General features: G+C 27.7%; 2 protein-coding genes across 5 annotated transcripts in view; one reads left to right on the plus strand and one right to left on the minus strand.

The window, feature by feature from the left end:
- LOC107445188 (AMP deaminase 2) overlaps nucleotides 1-10,538 on the plus strand; it is a 35,022-nt gene extending 24,484 nt beyond the window's left edge. For all 4 annotated transcript variants that reach the window (XM_071180460.1, XM_071180461.1, XM_016059533.3 and 1 more), the window contains 6 exons: nucleotides 1,433-1,559; nucleotides 2,758-2,921; nucleotides 3,935-4,055; nucleotides 6,349-6,522; nucleotides 8,108-8,218; nucleotides 10,298-10,538. In XM_071180460.1, coding sequence (XP_071036561.1) covers nucleotides 1,433-1,559; nucleotides 2,758-2,921; nucleotides 3,935-4,055; nucleotides 6,349-6,522; nucleotides 8,108-8,218; nucleotides 10,298-10,453 — 853 coding nt within the window. In that variant the 3' untranslated portion in view covers nucleotides 10,454-10,538. The remainder of the gene's footprint in view (nucleotides 1-1,432; nucleotides 1,560-2,757; nucleotides 2,922-3,934; nucleotides 4,056-6,348; nucleotides 6,523-8,107; nucleotides 8,219-10,297) is intronic.
- Nucleotides 10,539-14,244: 3,706 nt separating this feature from the next.
- The window catches only part of LOC107445190 (mitochondrial ribosomal protein L15), a 14,452-nt gene continuing 2,169 nt past the window's right edge, over nucleotides 14,245-26,527 (minus strand). The window contains exons 3-6 of the mRNA XM_016059536.3: nucleotides 25,136-25,301; nucleotides 21,489-21,648; nucleotides 15,506-15,672; nucleotides 14,245-14,448 (exon numbers count right to left, since the gene is read on the minus strand). Of these exons, the coding sequence (XP_015915022.1) occupies nucleotides 14,314-14,448; nucleotides 15,506-15,672; nucleotides 21,489-21,648; nucleotides 25,136-25,301 (628 nt within the window). The 3' untranslated portion in view covers nucleotides 14,245-14,313. The remainder of the gene's footprint in view (nucleotides 14,449-15,505; nucleotides 15,673-21,488; nucleotides 21,649-25,135; nucleotides 25,302-26,527) is intronic.

The raw sequence follows: 26,527 nt of genomic DNA on the forward strand, positions 1-26,527 counted from the left end.
ATTAAAAAGTATATCATAAAAACGTATCATTAACATTAACATAGCTCAATATCCTTAATAAAATTTTTAGTGCTGTGGCAATTGCAGTTTTAGTGCTTATAAGTTTGGTAATAGTGCTCTTAGAACATTAAATCATGCTGAAAAGTTGTTAAGTCATTATAAAATATAAAGACTGAGTCTTTGATATGACTAAAATAGGTTTGTTATACAGTGAAACTTCTCAGGAGTGACCACTTTCTGTTCCACAGTAAAATGGCTGTTAATGGAAGTTCGTCGCTCTTAGAGGCTACCTCCCCTGACTTCAAAATGTTATCGAAGGTACATGATTTTTCGCAAGCTATTTTAATTTTACTAAGCGTTATTTTCTTGATGCAGAAAGATCACTTACGTTGGCGTCATGAAAACCAGATCGATGAATAAAAATTGGTGTCAGTAAAAATTACCGCTAAAGATATAACAGGGTGCATATCATTTTTAAAAAGTGCTTAAAGGTGCTTATTTTTGAATTACGTTTTTTAAAAGCCCTTAAAGGTGCTTTTTTATTCAGTGTTTGTAAAAAGTGCTTAATTTTATATCTTATAATAAAAGTTTTTTTCTTTGCCATGTCAATTGTTGTTCTAAATTACAAAAAATGCATGATTTTCACAATTTTCTCTGCAATTACTGATTTTATGTTTATAAATTAAGAACTTTAAACGATTGAAAAAAAATCATCTTTATTGCTGCACAGATCGTAATTAGGATTTTTGTTTTTGGAAAGAGATTAAAAATATTTTTTGAGTGCTTAAAGAGTACTTAAAATGTGCTTATTTTTTGTTGAAAAATCTGGCTATGCACTCTGTATAATTATGTATAAAAGCAAATTTACTAATTGTGAATAAATGAACTATTTTGTTTTCTTGTTTAAGTTTGCTTTTAATTTTATATCATAAAAATAAGTTTCCTTTTAAAAATGAGAGGTGTTTGTTTGAGATGCTTAGGTTTTTTCTGAAATAACTTTTTTTTCTAATTTAATTTTTAACTCTTAAACTAAGTCATTAAACTTTAGTGCACTCTGACTGTAATATAAGAATGTCAATCTTTTCAGAGACCATCAAAAAAGAGCTTTCTAAATAAGAACCTCTCACAAATATTATATATAATTCACGCATATGCAGGCAGGGGAGAACTTGAAAGCCCCCCATTCTTGAGATACTTCTGCAGTCACTGGTGCGGAGGTTTGCTGGCTGCTGTGAGAGGTTTTGATAGTCTCTCCTAAAGGTTTTCTTCAACACAAAAACTATAGAAAAAATTCCATGCCTCCGAAAATTGGTCGTAAATAGAGGAGGTTGCTACGCGGAGGTGGTTTTTCCTGGAGGTTTCACTCTATATTGCATTTTTATAATTAATTCATCTATTTGCTGCTTGTCTGAAGTTACATACTATTTTTCAGTGATGTGTTTCGATCCAACAATTTAGTTCAGAACTTTGAACAGATAATTGAAAATTTTTTTGCTCCTCTTTTCGAAGTTACTGCAAAACCATCCACACATCCTGAACTGCATTTGTTTTTACAATATGTAAGTTGATTTTTGCAATTTGTAGGATTTTCTGTTTAAGAGTTAGGTAATTAAAAATACAAAAATGTCTGCAACTATAATGGTGAAATTGAAATGTTTTAAAGAAATTTCTACTTGATAAAATGTTTTTAAAAAAATATTTCATCATTTATTTTTTTTAAACGTATTATAAAATAATAATGTTGCATTATACTGTCTAATGCTTTGTGTGTGACTAAATATGGCTAAAAAGGTATGAATAATTTTGAATTTTCATATAAATAATAACTTGTCTGCTTTTATGTGTTTAAAGGCAGTGATCGGAAGTGGCGCACTACAAGTAGTGAAACTAATGTAGTTACTACCTTTTCATCTAGTTTCTAGTGTAATGTTAGTTTAGTAATGAAACACGGTTCTAACACAACTAATTTTCCGAATTTGATGGGTAAAAATCTTTGTGGGTCCGTCAGTGGACACAATGAAAATGACCCTGTTGCTGAAGCTGAGAGTTAACAGGAATGACATGTTTAGAATCATGTATAACTAATGTTTAAACTAGCCATTGTGAATAATTAATCATTTTAATCACACTTTCACATGCGTATGCAAACTAGTGAAGATTAATGTTATTTCAAGAGAAAGGAACATATTGTTGATGTACTTAATTTCTTGGAGGAAATATAAACCGTTAAAGAATTTTAAAAAATTGCAGATCTTTGATAGTTTTGCATTTCTTAAATTAAATATTTGCTGTCGAGAAATGCATTGAAAGTTGAAGTTTAGACGAACACATTCGAAAAAAGTGTTTTGGAATAACAAACTGGCTCATTTAAACATGAATTAAATATTTTTTAATTATTCTTTTGTATTTAATGTTAGCTCATTTCTTATTCAAAACCATTTTGAGCATATGTGTAAATTAAGTTCTCCAGCAAAATTAGTCTCCTTAAAGTAATGAAGTAGTAACTACAATTCCAAAGTAGTTTGTAGTCACTACATTTAAAAAAAGAGTAATTGTAGTTGTTGTTAGCTAAATTTGTAACAAAATAGTTACAGTTGGAGTAAACTACAAATACTGTGTAGTTTTTCCGACCACTACTGAAAAGAAATAATATACGCCTGATTCTTTTCCATCGTTTCTTAAATCATTTATGTCATTTCTCTCTAAAAAATTTATGGTATTTTAAATTAATATTAAAAACAAATTTTTCTTTTTCAGGTCACTGGGTTTGATTCTGTTGATGATGAATCTAAACCAGAAAATTTAGTGATTAACAAAAATATTCCTCCACCTGCAAAGTGGAGGGACTTGGAAAATCCTCCTTACTCTTATTATCTGTATTACATGTATGCAAATATTTGTGTTCTCAATCACTTCAGGAAGTAAGTTATCTGTAGCCTTCTAGGTTCTTTTTTGAAATATATATTAAAACTTCTACTAGTTCTTTTTTTTTTCTCTTGATATGGTGTAAAAATATATAGAGACAAAATTTTCGTGAAGTCAAGTTAAAACTACATTGGTAAAACTTATTATATATTTATAATTCCTAAACGGCAATTTTTTTAGAAAAATTTTTAGTTTTAGAAATTATTAATTTAAAGTGGTAATTCATTTTGATATGAATATAATTTCTTTTTAAGGTGTGTAAAGTGTGCATAAAACTTGAAGAGCAGTTTATAATAATAACCTTACTATGCAGAGGGTGACTCTGTGGTTGAAAAATAAATTAATGTTTGATTTTGGTGCAAATAGTGATATGCTATTTGTATAAATAAAGGGAAATAATAATGGCAATAAAATAATATGAGTATTGTAATTTTAATAAATGCAAATTTATTATAAATTTGCCATTAAAGTCTTGTGTTAAACTCAGTCAAATTTTCTTTATGGTCCTGTGTTAGTTTGTGTCTGACGTAGGACCACATAGTTTTTTTGTTATGTAAAATTTGTTTTTATTGATTTATTTTTAGTTTAGTTTAAGTGCACCATTTTGTTTAAAAATTATTTGACAAGGAACGAGAATCATTTTTAAAAAAATGGAATTTAAAGTGTTGAATATATCATTCATTTAAGTGTTGAGTTATATCATTCAATGCTTGATATCAATTCAATATTTCATGTCCATTCAATAATTCAACATAAGAACAAAATTAAATAATGAATATTCCTTTCCTTTTCTAAAAAAATTACACTCTGGTTGACAAAACATTGATAAATAACCAATGATTAGGAAAATAATTGTAAAATATGGCATAAATCGTTTTCTGAAAATGCATGCCATATCTTACATTTATATGTGTACTGTTTACACACTATCTATATGTATGGTTTGAATTAAAATGCTCAATAAATATAAATAAATTATGTGTGTAATTTAAGTTGTTTCTTTTTCCAGATTGAGAGGCTTCAACACTTTTAACCTTAGACCACATTGTGGAGAAGCTGGGCCCATTCAGCATTTAGTCTCGGGATTTTTGTTGAGTGAAAATATATCTCACGGGTTGCTTTTAAGAAAGGTCAGTTTGTAATACCATTTTAAAACAACACTTTGAGAGGAATGCCTTTGCTGACAGTACTTAATAATTTGGATAATATTTCTTTTTCAATTATGATGCTCTTCATTTACTTCCATCAATACTTAATATATTGACCTTTTAGTTAGACCTAATACATTTTGTTAATAATGTGTGATTTATACATGAAATAAAAGTGTGGATATAGACATANTGTGGAACCCAAACACTTTGCTTTAACACAAACCCAAGAGATTTAATGTGATCTCCAACAGTTGTATGATGAATGCCAAACTTCTCTGCAATTTGTCGACTTGTTAAATGTGGATTATTTTCCAACATGGATTGCAAAACATCACTATTGATAGACGACAGAACTTTCCCTCCAACCCAATACTAGGTTGTGTTTGTAAGTACAGTGAAACTTCTCGGGAGTGACCACTCTCTGTTCCACAGTAAAATGGCTGTTAATGGAGGTTGGTCGTTCTTAGTAGTTACCTCCATTGGCTTCAAAATTTTATCAAAGACTCATAATTTTTCGCAAACTATTTTAATTTTAGTCAGTGTCATTTTCTTGGTTCAGAAATGTCACTTGAGTTGGCATTATGACAAGCAGATCGACTGTAGAAACAATTTTACCATATATGAATGATAGAACTTTTTTGTTTAAGTTTGCTCTTAAAAATGAGTTAACTTTATAAAATGAAAAGAGATTTATTTGAAGTGCTTTGATTTTTTCTAAAATAACTTTTTTTTTTTCTAATTTAATTTTCATTGATAGCCTTATCTTTAGTACACTCTGACTGCAACATGAGGTTGTAGATCTTTTTCAGAGATCGCAGAAAGAGCTCTCTAAATAAGAGCCTCACACAAATATTTTGAATACATTTTAATCTACTTATTTGTTTTATTAATATTTTTCCATTTTTGACCTTTTCTGCATTTGGTGCAGTGGTTTGCCCATGCACTGTGAGAGGTCTTGATGGTCTCTCCTAAAGGTTTTCTTCCCCACAAAATCTATGGCAAAAATTCCTGTGCCTCCCAAAAGTAGTTGCAAATAGTGGAGGTCGCTACCTGGAGGTTTCACTGTAGTATAATTTTCATTATGTAACTTCATGTCATGTATTGTAACTTCATGTTTTTCAGTTTAATGTAACTTGTAGACTGGTAAACCTAAGTTATGTATAAGTTACACCTAATTGATCTCAGGTGGCGAAATTTAAATCTGATCAGCCAGAACATGAGCCCACATATAGACGATAGTTTAATCATCCCATCTGGTCTTAATCTCAAAAACTTTTAGTATCAATTCGAAAGCAGTTGTGGCCAAATTAAAGTAAATAAATTTTTTTCAGAATGCAATATAAAATGGCTAGATTTTACTAAGATTATTTTGTTACAATAATTTTTTCTATTTATATTATATTCTTTTTTACTATCATCTTAATATCCTGATCTGTGTATTTTGCAGTTATTAAAGAGATAAGAAAATAATGATATATTTTTAATACAAAATTCTAGAACAAGTTTTAATAAATGATCAAATTAGGCTTGTTTTCAATGATTATACAAATTTTCAATTCTGTATTGATGAAAGTCAATTGGTTTTTGTGCAGAATATCTAGGGAGGATATGATTTAAATTTTTTTGTCTCTCAAAATGTACAAATGTTTTTTACTAGTGATCAGAAGTAAAAAAACATCTGATTGTGATTGTACACTATCAGATGTATGGTAGCTAATGGAAAGAATATAATGTCTATTTCATTAGTTTTTCAGGGCTCAATTTGTGTAAGGTTTGAATTAATAGCATACCTGCCAACATTGGAGAAATAAAATAACAGAGATTATTACTAGTGGCATTTTTTAGGCTAAGAGTATAAATTTGATACATCATGCATAACCATGTAAGTCAAAATTGGAAATAATATAAGCACTTACATTTAGATAAGTAAAAAATATGTATATAAATCTTAATCTAAAGAAGATTTTTCTAAACCATTATTTATAACTACTTAAACTATTAACACTCAATATCAGTACTGGCAGTAGCACCATCTGTTAAGGAATAAGAGAAGTATTTTTGCCATCAACAGATATTTTATCGCCAAAATTATTATTATTTTTTTTATTTCTTCAAAAATACGGATAAATTTGAGGATAGACATATAGGAGATAGTCGTATTTTTTAATGAAGACGGGAGTCTTCATTAAAAATTAATAGTACATATAATTTTACTCCATTTAGACAAGGGCTTTCATACATTTTATATTAAAATGATGAATTAATATTTTAGGTTCCTGTTCTACAGTATTTGTATTATCTTGCGCAAATCGGTATTGCCATGTCACCTCTCAGTAACAACTCACTTTTTCTAAACTATCACAGAAATCCTCTCCCAGAGTATCTTGCAAGGGGACTGTGTGTCTCTTTATCAACAGATGATCCCATGCAATTTCACTACACAAAGGTTAGTAGTCAAAGGTTCTCTCTGAAAAAATTTTAATTTTAAAAACATTTTGGTATATTTGTTAGGTTCCTCTTACCAACTGCAGTTGAAGATGCAAAAAAAAATCCAATAACTTTGTATGACTTTTGACAGAGAATTTTTTTTAAGAATGCATGATTTTTCCTATCAGCAGCTTCACAATTCCTAAAATCTTGTATAGAATAACATGATGCGTAGCATTTTTAAAAAGTCGTTTTTTAAAAGCCCTTAAAGGTGCTTTTATTCATTGGGTGTTTTTAAAAAGTACTTAATTTTCCCTTTTTGAAAATGAGATTTTCGAAAAGGGTTTGTCGATTTTTGTCATGCATTATGTAAAAGCGTACTTTTCACATTGTAGAATATTTTCACAATTTATTCAACCACAATCTATTTCAGTGTTTCGTTGGTCGTTAGCGTATGAAAGTGCCGATCATTTTACATGTTTGATGAAATACTTGTCAAGTCTGCATGCGTGTCTACTGAGCTGGGTTTGATGAGATCATTGCCCTCTCATGAGCTACTCTCCTGCATTTTGCAAGTTATTCTCAATTCCAGGCTTCATTTTCCACCCTCTGATATTGAACCAAATAATCTCTTGATCATTTTATAATGGCTAATATAATCAAGAAAAGAGTTCTTTGTCAGAAACTAGTTATTTTATCATGATCATGCAAAGTCTTTGAAAATAATTTTGTATTTTGTTAATGTGTACTTAAAAATATTTTTGAGTACTTAAAAGGTGCTTATTTTTTGTTGAAAGATTTTGCTATGCACCCTGAATAAAATAAAACTGCACCATCTAAGCCCTGAGGCAGGATTTTTTGGGGCTTTCTGCGACACATCTGTCTAGCACTAGTATCTTTCTGCAAGATACTTTCAATAATAACAAGTATATATGATACTAATTTAACATAACGACAAACTAAAAACCTATTTAGATAAAATAAATTTTACATAATTTTTTTTAAAAATAGAATATGCAATATTTTTTTATTCTAAAACTATGGGCAAATATTCTTTGTAGGAGAAAAGCGCTCTAACTATTTCCTTTTTCGCATTTTGTAAATCATAATCACCTTAAAAAAGAACTTATTAAAAATCGTTAAATCCATAGCAGTCACTACCGTAAAAAAGATAGGAGACAAAATCTTCCGAATCGTACTCTAAAAAGGGTTTACGTGCTTCGTTTTAAGATACAGTTGTTGCATTAAACATCATATTTAAAAAATTTATTAAACTAAAAAAATAATATTTAAAATTAAAAATATCCGATTTCAAAAACGGGTGAAATTCAATATTACTGTTGAAAATACAATCATAATACTATGGATTTTGAAAACCAAAATTTTTTACTTGAAACCCTGTGGTTGTTCCTTCTGAACCCCGTGGTAATATCACGGCGACAGTGTCACCGTGATTCTACCACGGGATTTAGAAGTAGCAATTACAGGACTTCCTTTTCCCTTGCATTATTTTTTAAAAAAACATGTAATGTGATTAAACTAATCTAATTTTGGATGTGTCAGTAATAAAATAATTAATGCATCTAATTGATTTCTCTTGGCAGGAACCTCTTATTGAAGAATACAGCATAGCAGCGCAGGTATTGAAGTTAAGCAGTTGTGACATGTGTGAAATCACGCGCAACAGTGTTATCATGAGTGGTTTCCCTGATGAGGTAACTAACTCCTTTGATGTAGATATTTTAAATTGAACCATCCCAATTAGCTTTTGAACCTCATAAAGGGCATATATACTGTCATGTAATGAAAAAAAATCAACCTAAGAGATAAAAAAGTAAAAATTGAGATTTTAATATATGTTGCATTTTTCTATGATTATCTACATATTGCAAAAATTAATTACTTTAAAAAAATCTTTTTATCAGTTTTCTGAAATTTTATTTTAACGTTGCTAGTGTCAGCAAAGGAAAAAAAATTACCAAGCCACTTTTCTTGAAACTTACAGTGAAGCACTTATTCAGTTGCAGGGCAGTATCCTTGAATTTTGACTAGATTGTTGTTCAAGCCTGCCTATGTCTGAGATCAATATGAATTTTTCTTGATCAAGTTCAATATTTTATATGGCAGATGAACGAAGTTCAGAAAAACATAATCTAAAATTAGACATAAACATAATCTAAAACTAAATCTAAAATTAGAAAGCTCTAATAAATTATATAATTGAAAATACTTAATTACAGATTACTAATTAATTACATTTTAATTGTAACACTTAATTTTTACTTTTTTCTATATAGTAAACTAAAACAGATTTTTATATATTTTAGTTATAAAATACTGAGGAAGTATATGTTCATAAGCTAGAAAATAAACATTGATCTCATTACCAATGTGGACCGAAAAAATTGGAAATTTTCTAAATCTGTCAATGATGATGAATAGTTATTAATTACCATCATTAAGGAGTATGGGAAGTCTTATAAATCTGAATTGATATTTTCTGCTATCTCATTGGGTTAAACGCTGGGAACACAAGACAGAGATGATTGTGCTCCGGAAATCCAAGGTCCAGAAATTTCAAGAAATCTTTCATCACATTTATGTATAAAAAAATTTCATTTCTTATTTAGAAACATTTAGAACTCGAATACTTGGCATCTCATTTGTAAATATTTTTTTCTGGTAGTATAATATATGTGATCAGAGATAAAAGTAAACTTATGCATAATTATTTATTTAAATTATGCTGCATATCATTTATTTAAAAATTTCATGTTTTGACTTAAAGTTATAAAGACATTAATTTTTTGAAATGTGTCATTAATAATTTTATTCAAAAAATTTACAGGATTTTTTAGTTGGGCTCACAATCACCCTTGATGAGACTAAAAATTTTTAAAATTCGAAAAGTGATTGAAAATTATAGATTTTGTTGATTGCCTGTGGCAGCGCTTTAAGAATACCATTTCTATATTTAATTTTAGAACTATAACTAAACATCTTCTGTCACTTCTGTGAACATGTGAATGTTCACATGTGTGTGAAACATTCAAAGAACCAATTTTGTGGATGTTCTTGTTCAGATGTGGTAACTTTAAAGTGCTACCACAAGCAAATCAATAAAATTAGTATATTGTTTTTTAATTTTAAGAATTTTTAACTTATTTTCACTATTTTTGGTCCAGTGAGGCAGCGAAAGATATTGGTAAAAAGTTATGAGATTTTGAATATTTTTTAACGATTTGTATTTGACATTTTCCCACATTACTACTAAAAAAAAAAGATTTAAAACTCTTAAGATTTTTCGAAGTGCTCAAATATATACAAATTAGAGTTTATGTTATAGCTGTTGTTATACGAAACCATATCCATTGTTAATATCTGTTAAAACTAACAAACTTTTTGTTTGCACTACGAAGAAAAAAAGAAAAAAAATATTTCCTGTTTTAAAAAAAATTAAGGTTTCAGTATGATGTCATGATTTTAATGTGATAATTGCGACTGAAACATGCTTCGAAATATATATCTTAAGATAATTTTGCCAAATCGGGCATTTTTATTCCAAAAATTGCTTCATACTTATTTTAATCCGATTCCAATTCAAAACAAATATTTTTCAGGAAATAGATATTTCCCCGCAAATATTAACTTTTGTAACAAGTAATAAATAAATTGTATTTAATTCAGAATCAAAAAAATTTAAAACTTTTTTTTTTTTCCTAATTTATTCTCCAAACTAAAACCAAAATTAATGAAAATTGCTTTTAAAAATTCATTCTTTTTTCCCTTTTAAGTGGAAGCGCTATTGGTTAGGTCCAAACTACATGAAGGAGGGTGTTGCTGGAAATGACATTGGAAGATCAAATATCCCAGACATCAGAGTGTCTTATCGGTATGAGACTCTAGTGGAAGAATTGTCTACCATCTCATATTCTACCTTACTGATGTGAAAAAGAGCTTATAAATATTTTTAGTTCATTGCTTTATATTGGACTGTTATTTGGATTATAATTAAAATATATAATTTGAAAGAGAGATGGCTCATTTCTGTATTTTGAAGTTTAATAACAAATGATAGAAGCAGGGTTGCAACAGAAAAAAATTAAACAAAATAGTTGCTTTAAGCATGAAAAATTTATCAAATATATGACTAAAGTTTTATTAAGTGACTGGTCATATATCATGATCCATTTAGCAGGGCTGATTGTGCTCCGGAAAAAATCCGGATTTCCGGATTTTTTGCTAGCAGTAATCAGGAAGTTTCCGGAGATCGAAGGTCCAGACGTTTCAAAAAATCATTGATCACAGAAGTTTCCGGAAATCAAATTTTCATAGGTGGAACTTAAAAACACAGTTTATTTATAAAGGAAAGCCAGAGAGATACTTTATAAGCTTATATTCGTGATTAATATTTATTTTTATCAGTAAATAGTTATTTTAATCAAACTCAAGGAAGAAAGACATATTTGTAAATTTTAATTACTTCTCCAGGTCCCCATAAGTATGTGTAAATGGTATAGGTATATGTAAACTAAGAAATATTGAGAAAAAGGGGGAAAAAACCTTGTTAAAAATTTTTTTTAATTTATCCCATGCAGCATGAAGGAGCAAATAAACGTTAAAAATACGTTCGTTCGGTATAAGATTTTGGACTTAACGTTAAAATTACGTCAATTTCACGTGATGATTTTCACCATTTCTTCATTCGTTAAAACGTATGCGTTAAAATGACGGTATTTTAACGCTATCAATTTTCCCTTTAAATATTTCGTTAAAAATGAGTACTAAAAATACGTTATATTAACGTGTACATTTTACCCATTTTTTTACCGATTTTTAAAAACGTTTTATTAACGAAAAAGTTACGCTTTGTTGCATAGTTATGTTTACGTTAATTTTTTGGGATTATAAACGTAAATTCAATGGTAAAAATGTTTCTAAAAAAGAATGTGAGTGCCCAAGAAGGATATTATTTTACGTCTCTCTTAAATTTGAATAAACTGAACAGTGTAGATTTTTATTACAATTTGTATTCTATTTTTAAATACTTATAATTATTTTTGTTTATTTAAACTGGAGATAAATATTTGTTTGTTGATAATATTGAGTCTGCTCATTGTCAATAACTGACAAGGAAACTATGAGTTTTAATTCTTATGAAACTAAACTAAGATGAAATTAAAGAATTTCCAAAATACTGAATAAAGTAAAAATTTGTTACAACTTGTCATGTAACGAACATAATAACGTAAAAACACATGATTTAAATTTAAATCTTCTTTGTCAGGTACAAGAGTCGTGGTGTAGTGGTTAGAGCGTTCGCCTCAAAGGTACGTTGTTGTAGGTTCGGTCCTACTCGGAACTTCGGTGGAATGTTGAGTTCCGGATCTTGCAATTTTTTTATTCAAAGATCATAAATTAAAAGACTATATATTTTTTTAATTATGTAAAAATTAATTCTCTTTTTTTTATATTGAAATTATCGCTCTCCATATGAGTTTTTAAAAAATAATTATAATAAATTACAAAGAAATTTATCTACTTTTAAATTCCATGTTCTTATTGCAATGAAAGAAGCATTTACTTTATTTTAAAATAATGATTTAATGTTTTTTTGTATCGCCTAAAAAATGTATCAATCTTGTTTCTTTAAAGTAGTATATATATTCATTACTGAAAGAGAAAAAAAGCATACGTATCAAAAGACAGATAAAAAGGAATTCTCATAATTAGTTTTCGTAATAAAATTTAGTGTAGGAAGTTTTAAAATATTTGTTGTTNTAGGGGTTTGGAAAATCATGTAAGTATTGAGTAATTTTTTCTCCTACCAATTCTTTATATTACAAACTTTTAGGCATGAAAAATTTAAAAAATTCCTGAGAGACATGAAACTTCGTAAATAAACTAGTATGTTGCTGTGAAGAGGTAGAAAGATTTGCATTCCATATTCGTTGAGTTATAATTTGAATTGTAAAAATTTACAGAAAGTGTGAGATTAAAAACAAAAGCTTTTTCTAGGATTCTAAAAAAAAAACATGAATATCGGCTATTTTCCGTTATTTTAGTTTTAGTTCGAAAAGAATTAAAAGTTTTTTTTTAAATAAAAAGTAAATGCTATATTTTTTAGTGTAATTAGTGCAGCGTAAACATTAAAATACGGAATGGTTTCTTCCCTTCTTAGTTAAAAAAAATTAAAATTACGTTAAAATTGAAATTAATTTAGTTAAATTTACGCGAAAAGTTTATTAATTCACCTAACTCAAAATAAGGGTTAAAAATATTGATAATAATACGTAAATTTTACGGATTAAATCCGTTTGTATTTTGGTTAAAATAACGTTAAATGTGCGTTATTTTAATAAAAATAAGCGTTAAAAACACGTAATTATTCATGGTGAAAGAAACGAATTTATAGAACCAAAAATAAACGTAAATAGTTGGTGAAAAAAGCGTAAAATATGCGTTAAAAAAGAAACCTGCTTGGTTAAAATCACGTGAAAAATTGGTCACGAAATTCACCTTGGTCAAAATAAAGGCAAAAATCCGTCATTTTTACGTTAAAAACAGCCCAAATATTAACGTTTTTTTAACTAATTCTAAACTACCACTTGAATCGTAAATAAAACGCTTTGAAAAAACGTTTTTTTGCTCTAAACCTTGTGGCATTTTAACGTTATTTTCACGTAATTAATACTTATCTCTGCTGCATGGGATTGTTTTTTTTCAACTCTGAGAAATTTTCCAGAATTTTGACTTGGGCTCGCAATCACCCTTGATTTAGTAAAGTTGGTGGCAAATATGATAATATAAACGTTAGTGTTCTGGCACTAATTTTTTTATATTTGCAGAAAATTAATTACTAGAATTCATTCGAACAAAAAAATTTTCATTTTTAAAAAAAAAAAAAACACTTTTCTGAAAAAAATTTCCCTTTTATCAATAATTGATTTAGCAAATATATGTATGTATATATACCATATAGGTTTTCAACCAACTTTACGCTAAAAAATATCACAAGGAGTACAGAAAAGTCTCTTAGTTACATTTTAGTACACTATGGCAACCCTGTTAGCAAGCTGTAGTATTTTAGTTGTACAGTAAGTCAATAAATTTCCTTTACACGATAAGCTGTTGAGATATATATATTTCATTTTAAAGATTTATTTTCTAATGGATCAAACAAAATAACTAACAATAAAATAGTTAATTTTTTTTAAAGTTTAAAATGGTTAGCATTACATCTTTTTATTTCTTTATAAGTGGCATCAATAATTAATAAACAAATAATACACTTAATAACATTTAGTGGTTTTAATTACAAACAATGTTACTCTTACAATATACTCTAACCCATTATTATCTATTTTATAAAATCCATGTGAAAGTTATGTCAGTTATTTTCTGACAAAGTGAGAACTTTTTTAATAAGAGTTCGGACTGACTGATCAAGTTTTATATTGTTATATAATGCTAGAAAACTAAAGAATGACAAAAATATCATGTCTACAATTATTTATCTACATAAATGCTTTTTTTCTGAATCTTAGATTCAATATCTTAATTTATTTCTCAAAATTGTCACTTTTTGAGTTGTCATTTAATGTGTAGCTCAATTAGTATATTAAAAACCAATTTTTGCACATATTTTTCTTAATTTGTTTTAAAATTTTCATCTAATTTAATGGTTTAATATTAAATGAAATATAGAAATAAAGGGATTTGAAACACTGTAACAAAAATATTTTCATATAACAATTTCTTTTATTTATATAGCTAATAAAAACTTTTAAACAACAAGCACTCAAAATATTTAGGACTTATAATATTCTTGCAAAACTTGATCCGTTGGCCTCAAAATACATTTCTCAGCTAAATTAACCAACCAGCCAGGCTCTAATCCTAGAAATATCTGTCTTGGATCTTTGCGAATGGTAAGCATATCATACTGCATAAAAAAAAATAAAAAACAATGAGCAATAATAGTAAAATCGTCAGTGAAATAATAAAATAAACAGAAATTGTTGTTTGTGTTATTCCTTAAAATCTTTTAAAATGATGTTTATAAACGTTCACTTCTTCATATTTTTTGGTCGCTATTAATTAGAACAAATTGGTTTAAATAAATAGTTCAATGCTATTATCAAACAGTGTTAACGTTGTTGTCAACCATACTCAGGGGCGAAAACTTTCCACTCTTTTGGGGGAAATTTCTTCAAGTGGTAGCTAAGTTAATGTTTTAAAGTATGATTATCTGTTTTGTTAATTTGATAAAAATTTATTATCCACACCATTACATGTAATGATTCAAAAGTTCATATGAAAGGCCACTTTGTTTCAGCTATTTCGTTCTGTGGCATTTAAAATAAATTTTTAAGTGTCACCCACACAATAAAATATTCTATATTTGGCAGCCTTGAATCTCCAGCCAGAAATCTCTCCCATATTGATAAAATTTAATGCTAATCACTGATGAAAACTTAAAAGATTTGAGGAATATTTTATAAGAAAAAAATATATACAGTCAAATGCCATTTTAGAGAAATCTGAAATTGCAAAAATTTCAATGTAATGAATATTTTCCAAATCTCCATAGAAACAAAGAATTAAAAACACCGATATTATGAAATTGGTAATCTGATTTAACGAAGGTGGAAATATGCAACGATCTTCATTTTCTCTCATGATCAAAACACTTTTCAAAAGTAGACAATGATCTCAGAATTCAAATATTTATGCATCTTCAAAATAAAATGTTTCAGATATGAAAGGGAGATGTCAAAAAAGACTAAACCCAAACCCATTCATGTTTGAAGAAGTAAAAATACATGTGGCTTTGTAAAGGAGTGAGAAAAATTCCAATGTAACAAAATAATTTTGTTACATTGGAATTTTGAACATTGGAATATCGATATAACGAATTTTCGTTATTCCCTAGGAATTCGCTAAAATGGGATTTGACTGTATTGTATACATAAAGAAGAAAAAGGGCATTTTTTACTAACATCTGGATCTTTCGAGATATCTGGGAGCTCATAACCATACTTTTGCGCCAGGGCTAATCTTTCATCCGCTATCTTTTCTGGATCAGCTAAGTAACCTCGGCATTTGGGATCGGTGTAAAACTCAACCGCATCCTCGGGAGGGAGCTTTCGAAATGGAATCGGATGACCTATAAAAAAAAAAATAAATGTAATTCCAAACTAACATAATAAAATATGGCAAAAAGTTATATTAACTCAATTAAAAAAATGCCTAATAAATGATTTTAAAAGATTCCCAAGATACACATGAGTTTGTATTGAATTAATCAAAATTTATTTAATCGAGTTATAAATAAATTTTATTATGGAATTTTATCCAAATGGTTATAACGGAAAATGAAAGATATTGATTAATTAAGATAAATTAATTCCTTATTTAAACATTTTTAGCATAACACAAATGGTTATTAAACCTATTTGACTGGAGTAACAAATAGGAGAAAGGTTTTTCTAAAAAAGGGAAAATTTTAACAGTTGTTTGAAGGAATTTTTCGATTGACCAGCAAGAAACAGAAATACATAAATAAAAACAAGTGATAAATTATTTAAAATTCATGTGAGAAATTATTTAAGAAAAAATTCTTTTAATATAATTAGTAAAGCAAAATTAATCCATTACGGTCCTGTTAGTTTGATTTTTTAAATAATATTTCACTCAATAATACTGATTATAGTAAAATCAACTGGAAACTTATTTACAAAAAAACTGCCCCAAAACATTTTTTTATTAAAAAAAAATGTAATAATTTTTAAAATTTAGAAACAATGCAAAATTCACAAAAAGTAATGAAATCTATTACGTAAAAGTAAAAAATAAAGCATTACACTTATAATATTGGGAAAAACTAGACTTGAAATTATCCCAAATATCAATTTTTTTTTTAATTATTTAAATAAAATTGCAATTACATTTAAAACAATAATGTTGGTCACTTAGAAAATAATTGTACAATAAAAATAAATGATTCATGGTACAGAATAAAATAATAACTTTTAAATAATGAAATAAATTGTTCAATTTAAAGATAAAAGATATCACTGCATCTTCTAAGGTTGAACACAAATCAAGCTATTGATAAGGCATCTGATGTCAGATAACTTTAAATCCAGCACTCTCATCACTTGAGTACTAATTTTTATGTGGTATTTATTAGATAAACAAGTAGCCGTACAATCCTTTAATCCATCAAACAAATTTTCTACTGATAAAATGTGTGAACAGGGATCTGTCCTGAGCAAATTTACTACCGTTTAGCGATGCCTTCACAGCGAACTTTACGAAAAACGGTAGTTTTACAAAATAATTTTGAAAATGTAAGTTCTAAGATTCTCTTCCCTGCATCTTAAAAATTTTGTTTTTTTTTTTGTACTATCTGATAACAAAACAATATAAAAACTATTAATCCTGGGTTAATTGCAAATTTTGATTTGCAATGGAACACCCCTGTGGATAGCTATTAAGACGTAGGTTCCTACGTTCCTTAATTGAGGTGGAAGAAAAGGCACTAATACCATGCAAACCCTGTTCATGTATTTTGTCAGATAGTATGATATGGTAATCCTAACCGATCGCTTAAGCCATTTATATTGAGCTTTTTTATCGCTGAGTTTTTTTTTATTTTTTTTTTAATGAAACGACAAAGCTCTCCCTCTGTAAACTTTACAGGAAGTTGAAATTCAAACCATTATTTTAAACATGATTTTAAATTTATTTTAATAGACTAGGGGTGCACAACCTTTTTGAGTGAAGGGCCACTTGCACAGCAGTTTGGCTAACGAAGGGCCGCACATGTATTTAGACATGTTAATGACAAATGTAGTAATGTTTATTTAAACATTAGCGCTCCATTTTTTTTATCAATAATCTTAGTAATATCAATAACTTAGTAGTGTTCCATTATTTGAATTCATTCAAAAATAAAAAAAACTTATACTTTTTTTTTTCAAAAAAAAAACTTGCTATTTTCATCATATGAACAATAGATTTATCAAAATAAATAAACATTGAAGAAAAGAAATATTTTTTTTTTACATATCATGCAATATGAAAACTCATTTTAGAATTAAATTCTAATAAATTAAAAAAAACTGCAATGCCCACAGAATGAAAGTAGGAAAAAGTTTAGTCGTAATTAAGTAATATAAATTCAAATTAAATATTTTAATTGAAGAAAATTTATAGGTTTTAAACAAAAGCCTAAAATAAAAACAAAACTGTGATAGTTCAAAATAAAATTCAATGCTTATTTTGTAATGTACTTTATTATTTTATTTTATTAATTATTAGATTTTTTATATCGTAAACATTTTCCTTTTTTTTATCGAAAAAGATCACTTAAGCAACAAAAAATTGAAATCTAAACTACAAACAGTGAGCAGTTTAAAAATTCACGTTTTCCGCCATTTTATGAATTTCTCAAGTTGCAATAACATTGCATTTAAATTAGGGAGGGATGTAACGAGTATTTGGCCCTTCTGTGAAAAATTCAGTTGGTTGAATGATCAGTCAAATATTTGGCAGAATATTTTTTAGAAATGTATTTTTCTAAGTTTTTTTTATTTTTGAATTTTTATAGATATTACTTTTTTTTTAAAAATTATAATCAGACAAGTCAATTTTGTCATTTTTTCGATACTTTGAGAATTGAGAAGGATCCATTTTTTGCAGTTTTTATTATAACCCAGCATTTTAACAGAACGTCTCATACTATTAATTTATTATCACTCTTTCCCTGTACTGTAATATAAATAACCAGTAACATAGAAAAGTGTGATTTTCAGTATTAAAGTTTTGTTTCAGGAACTAAGAAAAATTTGTTTTTTCTGTTTTTCTTTTTTTAGGCATTTTTATTATGACTCAGCATTTTTTTTAAAAATAAAGTTACTAATAAAATTTATTTTATAGCAATTTTTTTTCTTCTAAAATTATGGCAATGAGAAAAATTTAAATTGAGATTTTCGGCATAAGATTTTCACTTAAAAAATTAAGAACATTTTTTCTATCTTTTTATTTTCTTTAAATAAAAAAAAAACTTTTTTTAGACGTTTTCATTATAACGCAGTAATTTTTAATAGCATTTCTGTTGACTTAATTCTTTTTTCTTGGCTTTTTCTGGTAATTGAAAAATTGAGATGTTCAGCTTTAAAAAAAATTTTCAAAAATTAAGATTGATTTTTACTCTCTATAGACTCTGTTTCGCTTTTCGACATTTTCAAAAACGTTCTTGATTGGCCTTATTTTTTAGAGTTAATTAACGTTTTTCCAGGAAATATTATTCTGAGCATTGAAATTTTAGTTTCAGTGTTGCTATACTGCTAAAAGATTTTGCTATTTGGCCCCAAGTGAACGGCGTTCAATAGATTTTTTCTTCTTCTTTTTGCCGAATATTTGGTTTTTGATCAAATCACAATTCATTACCACATTCGACCAAATCATATTCGTTGCGGAAATAAAAAAGAAGGAAAAATAACTAGGATTTACGATAAAACTGTACGGTAATACCGTATCAAAAAGTGATTATTTAATTGCGTGATTAACAATCACGTGTCGTAATAACATCATAGTTAAATAACGGGATCGTCAAAATCACGAGGAAAAGTATAGAAATAATTAGGAAAAAATATATTTATGCTGAACTCAGCACAAATAAAGCGCGTCAAATGCATGATTTAAAATTTGCATGTCGTAACAGAATAATTGGAATTTTTTATAATACGTAGGAACGCATAGCAATAACTGCCGAGAAAAATTTTTGAAGAAAAAGAAAGAATTGCAAAAAAAAAATAGAAAATCACTTAGATTTAAGATGAAATCGTCACAAATAAAGTGCCCAAAAAGTGATTATTTAAATTTGCGATCTGAAACTCGCGTCGTTATAAAAATTCGGAATTTTCAAAATCACGTAGAAAAGCGGAAATAACTGTTTAAAAAAAATCATTTATATTTACGATAAATTCGGCTTCAAGAAAGCGCGTTAAACGTACATTTACTAAAGAATCTGTTAAAATTGATTGTGTCAAAACATGATGACTTAAAAGTGCGATTAAAAATTGCCATTTTTTAAATTTTTTTTAATTGTGTTTAGAAGCACTCGCGAGCCGCACTTCAGTAGTAGAAGGGCCGCATTTGGCCCGCGGGCCGCAGGTTGTGCACCCCTATAATAGACCTTTACTTTTTCTATGAAATTTTCTTTTTTGTATGACCCAGTTGAAACTGTTCTCATAATGAAAATAACTTTTAGTGATAGTTCTGTTAAATGCCTATTTTTATTAAGTTCAAGATGAAATTTAACTATGGACAATGACTTTTATGGATTTTTAAACTTGGATACAATACAATTTTAAACCCAAAATTTTACAATAGCAAAACTGTTTTTGAATGTATGAGGGAAAATGTATAGAAATTTACCAGTTTAATAATTTTTATTAGTAGTGACAGTTTTTGAAAATATTTTCTTACTTTACCTTATTTATGCGTTAATTTTTTAATATAATTTTTAATTTTCACAAAATAGGTACCTCTTAAAAAAAAAAAACTAGACAGACTCCTGTTGAATAAAAAGAACTCAAGAAGTAAGAACCTTATAGAGGTATATGAATCAGAGATTAGAATCCAATAGTCATCAAACTAGTAAGGAGTCTTCACATACATGTTATCTGCTACATTTTAGATTTTCAAATTTGGGACTTTCCATGACTATTCCAAGAATTTTTCATGACTTAACGAAGTTACTATTTTCTCCAACAAAAAAAAACACAACAATACATTTAAAAAAGCATTATAATAACATTAATTTAAATGATAGGTATAACCATAACTGCTATACTCTGCATCTTCATATTTGTAGATTTTAAATTTAAAAAACAGAGTAAAAAAAGAGTTGAAGCAGTAAAATAGTTGACGAAAATACAAAAGCAAAAAATATTTTCTTTTTCTCTGCAGAATTATATTCCAAAGATACTTTTCTTGTTTATCAGAAAGGAAAGAAATACTCCTGATTTTTCTGTTCTCAGTGTGGAATAAAAAAAATCGCCAATGACTGGCTTGCTTCAGCTAGAATTTTAAATTGATAAAATAAATAAGAGTAACAAAAAATCCGAAATCACAGAAGTTTAAAAGATAATTTGTTCTAGAAATGATTTATTTATTTTTTTCATTTTTTGAAAGATCATAATTTTAGGAAAGCATGCTAAAAACATTTTATTATTTTGAAAAAATATGACCGTGAGTGGGGATTTTGTTACTTACTCAGATATTCGGAACACCATGAAATTGAATGGGGGGGGGGATTCCATTTTAAAAATTAGATTTTTTGTCAACCTAAATCCATAACTTTCCATCATTTTTTTTAAAAAAAATAGTAAACTAATGACATTTTATGACAAATTTTGTTCAACACCGAAATTCATGACTTTCCAGGTTCGCCGATAGCCAGCACATAATACTAATGTGAAACTTTCACATTACAAAATTTTACTTTTCTTTCTTTACCTTAATTTTATTTAAAAATAAAGCAAAACAAAGTAAATAAAAAAATACAGAAATGGATATAAAAAAAATACAGAAATGGACAAAATAATTTTGGTTCTAGTAACAAGAACTCTTCTCAGTGTCTTAACACTACTTTGAGTTTAAGGCATCAAGGAAGGTTCTTGCATATAGAACCAAAACTAGAGTATGTCTATTTCTGTACCTTTATTTGTGCTTTATTCATGTTGTTTTGTTTCATTCATATGTAACTCAAAATATTGCCAATCATCATTTGTAGGTGGTTCTGCCCTGGCTTAAAATTTCAAATGGGTTTAAAATTACCAAGTTTCACCGGTGAATGTTATTGTTTTAAACTCACAACATGGATAGGAAAATGTACAAAAATTATAAAATTCAAACACATAAATAAACTCAGTCTAAAATTTCAGTATAACGAGACAATAAGAAAAATACCTCTTTCAAAAAACTTTTGAGGATTAACTTTGGCCAATACGCTATCAATGTCGTAATATGCATTGATTATAGTGCCTCCATTTCTTTCAATTGCGGCTATTACTGTTTCTTTTGCATGTTGCACTTCAATGTTTACTTTAGCTGTGAAACAATCTGCACCCTATAAAAGAAAAAAAAGTTTATTTCCATCAGTAAAAAAAAAATCAATTACAGTAAAGCAATTCAAAAATTGTTACTCCAATAGCTCCCAGCATGGGAAAAAAAAAAGGTTTTAAAAATAATACATAATTTTATGTGAATTATTGAGCAATATCATAGAATTAGCACATAGGAATTCATTATATTGAGTAAAAGGAAATGAATTATAAAAATTACACCAACTTTAAGTCTAATTTAGCAGCTATATTTTCTGATTATGAAGAGTTTAAAAAAATTTATAATAATTTTTTTACTAATGAAATTTTCCTAATTCTTGTACAGTATTACAGTCAACCCCGCTTAAAGGAATACCATCGGTTCCAGCCAAATCTATGCAATTAAGCGGGTTATTCGATTAAAAGGGCAGTGCAATATTCCTTCTTAAATTCTGAATTTTTGCACAATTTTACTTTTTAATGGTATTTAATGCATAGTACAACATTTTGATTAAATAAACTCAGTTTTATGATCAATAAACAATTATAATTAAAACTGTTTGCGTTAGTATCATAAAATATAAATGCCATGTAAAGTTACATAAAAATAAATGAATGTTAGTGAAAAGTAGTATATATGTGCTAAAATATTATTTGATCCCTTTCAAAAATTCCATAACATAAGACTATTTTTTTATACCTTTTTAATTCATCAATTTATCAAAATTAGACATTCCTTTTTAATTTGTACTAAAATTTTCATGACTTGTGCATACCTATTCCTTTCAAACACACTAAGATTTTTTTTTTTTTAATCTTCGAAACTTGAGAAATTCCAAATTAATGTGATATTTTAGTTAAGGATTTCTTGAAATTTATTGTTTCTAAGATTCATTGTTTTGCTTTTTTCTGGCTAATTTAAATCATTCCTTTTTGCTCTCAACTTGCAACCAATTCAAAGTTATTCACTGGATTAAGCAATTATTCTATTTAAGAGAAAGACACTCTGTACACTAGTGTGTTATATTTTGGAAACTTTTTCTTATCAAAGCTAACATGCATCAAGTGGGGACCACAAGACAAAAAATCACTCTGCCTCTTTTTTACATTCTAAATTATGTGTGTGTGAAGTAAGTCAGAGGGGTAAAACCCCCTTTGTTTACTTCAATGTATAAAACTGGCAGCAAGATTTGATTAATTTTTTTAACTTTACCCCAAACACCTACTAATAAATAAGAAGTTCTTTTTGAAATGACCACCTATTGCATCCTTAAATTAACTAAAAAAGAAAAATTCAATTTTAGCTGGTGACACATTTCTCAAAAATAAAATAAAAATTTAAATTTCAGTACCACTTTATGCAATTAGGGGGTGGCAAAAAACAACAAAAAACCATTTAAATGGGGAAGTTTAACATTATTTTCACATAAAATGATTCGGTTCCATTAAATTTTATTCGTATAAGCGAACTACTCGATTATGCGATTAAGTGGGAATGACTGTACTATATATTTAACTTATATTTAGATAATGGTTAATTTAAACTTAAAAACATATTCTTGAATATCATATTGGTTATAAATTTTCATAATAACAAAAAGTAAATCTTAAGTATAAGATTTGAAAATAAATAAAAATTACGAAATTTAAAGAAAATGCTTCTAACTTATCAAATACCTAAAATTACCTATAAAACTATGTATTATCATCTTAATGATAACGGGAGATAATATACAAAATTTTTAAGATGATTGAAATAAAAAATTATGATTTAAATAAAAAAAATAGTTTGATAGAAATTAGAGATTTGATAGAAATGATTAGAAGAATTAAAAAAAAAACATGAAAACTAGAAGAATTTTTTATTAAATCAGCAGACCAGTACAAATTCAGAAATGAGAGTGATTCACTGAAAAATCCAGTCAAGTTTGTGGCTATAATCCTTAGTAAAACATAAACTTATGTTCAATCAGCAATAATTATTGTTCAGAGACGTTAATTCTTACCAAACAGGAATAATTTACCATTTAAATTAAATAAACTTGCTTGGATGGTATCAATAACACTAATACAGCATTAAAAAAATTTTTTTAGAAAACTTCAAAACTATAAATCATAGTCAACTGATTAGGATTACCTTTATTTATGCAAAGGGATTATAAAAAATTTCATTCAGAATAATATTATCAAAATTCTTGCAAAAGCATTAATAAATAGTATACATAAGGGTCTGGGATACTCTTTATAAAACAAAAACAAGATGTACTTGGCCAATGGAAAATAAAAAATGTACAACTTAAGTATAGAATTGAATAATCTGCTAATGACTATCTATTCATTATCAATTATATAAATATATTTTAACAGCTTATGTTCTTATAATAATGTTTTAGCAGCATTAAAAAACTTTCTATGTAGTATAACATAATTCGAACAACTGAATGTAAATACCTTAGAAAAAAAAACACATTAAACACTCGATAAAACTTTTAATTCTTAAAAAAGAAAAGAAAAATTAGCAAGTAAATATTAAATTTATTTTATAATTGCCATTGATGTTATCAATTGTAACGCCATAGCCTCAATATTTGAAATTTAAAAAAAAATTCAAAATGGAAACCTCGAATCCAGCATTCAGAAGAACAAACCTCTATGGAAGACTTTTTAAATAAATTCAAACCCACATTTGTATTATAAAAGGAAAAACCTCCACAGTCAGTTCAAAGGTAGAGGAGCTTTAATTACTAATTTACAATTGATGATATTTTACAACAACATTCTATCATTTATGCAATCGAATAACAACAAACAATAACTAAAACTTTGACTTAATCAGGGTACATAGTCAAATCTTTCAACAAAAAATAAGCACTATGTACATTAACAAAAAGCAAAATAAGTTTCTACTTTACATGATATGATAAAATAACCAGTTTCTGACAAAGAACTCTTTTATTGATTATATTAGCCATTATAAAATGAGCAAGAGACTTTTTGGTCTGATTTCAGAGGGTGAAAAATGGAGAATATCTTGCAAAATGCAGCAAAGTCGCACATGAGAATGATAGAATCTCACCTAACTCACCTCAGTAGATGCGAACTCGCAAGTATTTCATCAAACATGTTAAATGATTGGCGCTTTCATAAGCTATGGACCAACAGTATGCCGAAATGAATTGTGAAAATATCGAATAGAACAATATGAAAAGCACGCTTTTGGCGTAAATCAACAAACGTGGCGAAAATCAACATGGTAAAGAAGGAGAAAAAATCTCATTTTCGAAAAGGAAAAATTTTTTAAAAACATTTAATGGAAAAAGCACCTTTATGGGCTTTTAAAAAAAACCAAAATCGAAAAGAAGCACCTTTTAAAAACGCTATGGACCGTGTTAATCCTCCTAGCTACCTTGGTTTCTCAACAGATGCATTTGTGAATTTTTCAGCAGCTGAAGTTTGAAAAAAAATTAGGTTAGTAGGTAAAATTAAATAAAATACATAAATTAATGATCTTACTTCATCTGTTAAATGTACACCAAAATGTTTTTCAAATGGATAAATTTTATAGAGTTGTGTATTACAAATAGAAGTCAAATCTATTGGTTGAGATGGGTCCACTCTTCCAGTATCGATCAAAAGTTGTAGCTGCTCAAGACTAACAGGTGGATACTGACGTCTCAAACTAAAAAGAAAATAAGACATTCTTACTACTTATCAAATCGGTGCAAAATATTTTGTAAAGAAAATTATTTGTACAATGAAAAAACAATTTTTCTGCAAAAATTCAGTTTTTTGATCAATTAACAACTTCCTGTAGCTCACAATCAGATCAAATTTTAAGAGGTTGTAGAAAAAACCTACAACTAACATAAAAATTAAATGTTTGGTAACTGTTTATATCACTTGTTTTATTGCAATGCAACTTCTGTTCATTTACATATTTTTTATTTTACTACTAGGGGTTTTAGATTGCACATATTTTTATTTCTTAACCATAAACAGGCTTAAAATTAAAAATTATCCAATTTAAATTCTATACTTTTAACTGTATTAACATAGATTTAATTTCCAAGTCACAGAGGTTGAATGTTTGTGCCTCCTGATATTTGATTTTTGAATATTTTGCCAAATTTCCAGAACTATTTAAAAGAAAATATATTTGTAAACCTAATTGTAAAAATTTGATTAACCAAAAATAACTGAATATAACAAATAATTTTTAAATAGTAAGGTACAAAAATATTTACATAGTTTTAAACCATGTAATTTTAATGAACAAAATGCATAAGTTGAATCAAATCAGGTGAGTAGTTTTTGGGAAAGGAAAATTTCAAAAAGTACCGTATATTCCGGCGCATAACGCGCACCCGTAATTTCTAATAACTTTTTTTAAATTTTCCTACTCTTCGTATAACACGCACGAAAATTTCGATTGTACATGTGCAATATCTCGTCTAGTATCAATAGAAAACCAGAAAGCCTTTTAGTGTGGGACATGTTTAGGTCCCACCTAACAGATAATACAAAAAAATTGTTGAAAGAATGTAACACCGATATGGCAGTTATTTCGGGCGGATTGACACCATTAGTTCAGCCATTGGACGTCTGCTTAAAGAAACCATTTAAAGCCAATTTAAAAAAACAGTGGAACACTTGGAAGTTGGAGGGCGAGAAAACCTTTACAAAAGGAGGACATATGCGTCATGCAAGTTTGGAAACAGTGTGCGAATGGATATTAAAAGTATGGGATGAAATTAAGCCTGAGATGGTTAGAAAATCATTCAAAAAATGCAGCATTTCAAATAATCTGGACGGATCAGAAGATGACTGTTTATTTATGGATGAGGGTAACACAGATGATGAAGACGAAACAGATTGTGATGACGTGCCTGAAGAAATAACGGAAGA

The sequence above is a fragment of the Parasteatoda tepidariorum genome, chromosome 4, assembly GCF_043381705.1.
Source record: "Parasteatoda tepidariorum isolate YZ-2023 chromosome 4, CAS_Ptep_4.0, whole genome shotgun sequence".
NCBI classification, from domain to species: Eukaryota; Metazoa; Arthropoda; class Arachnida; order Araneae; family Theridiidae; genus Parasteatoda; species Parasteatoda tepidariorum.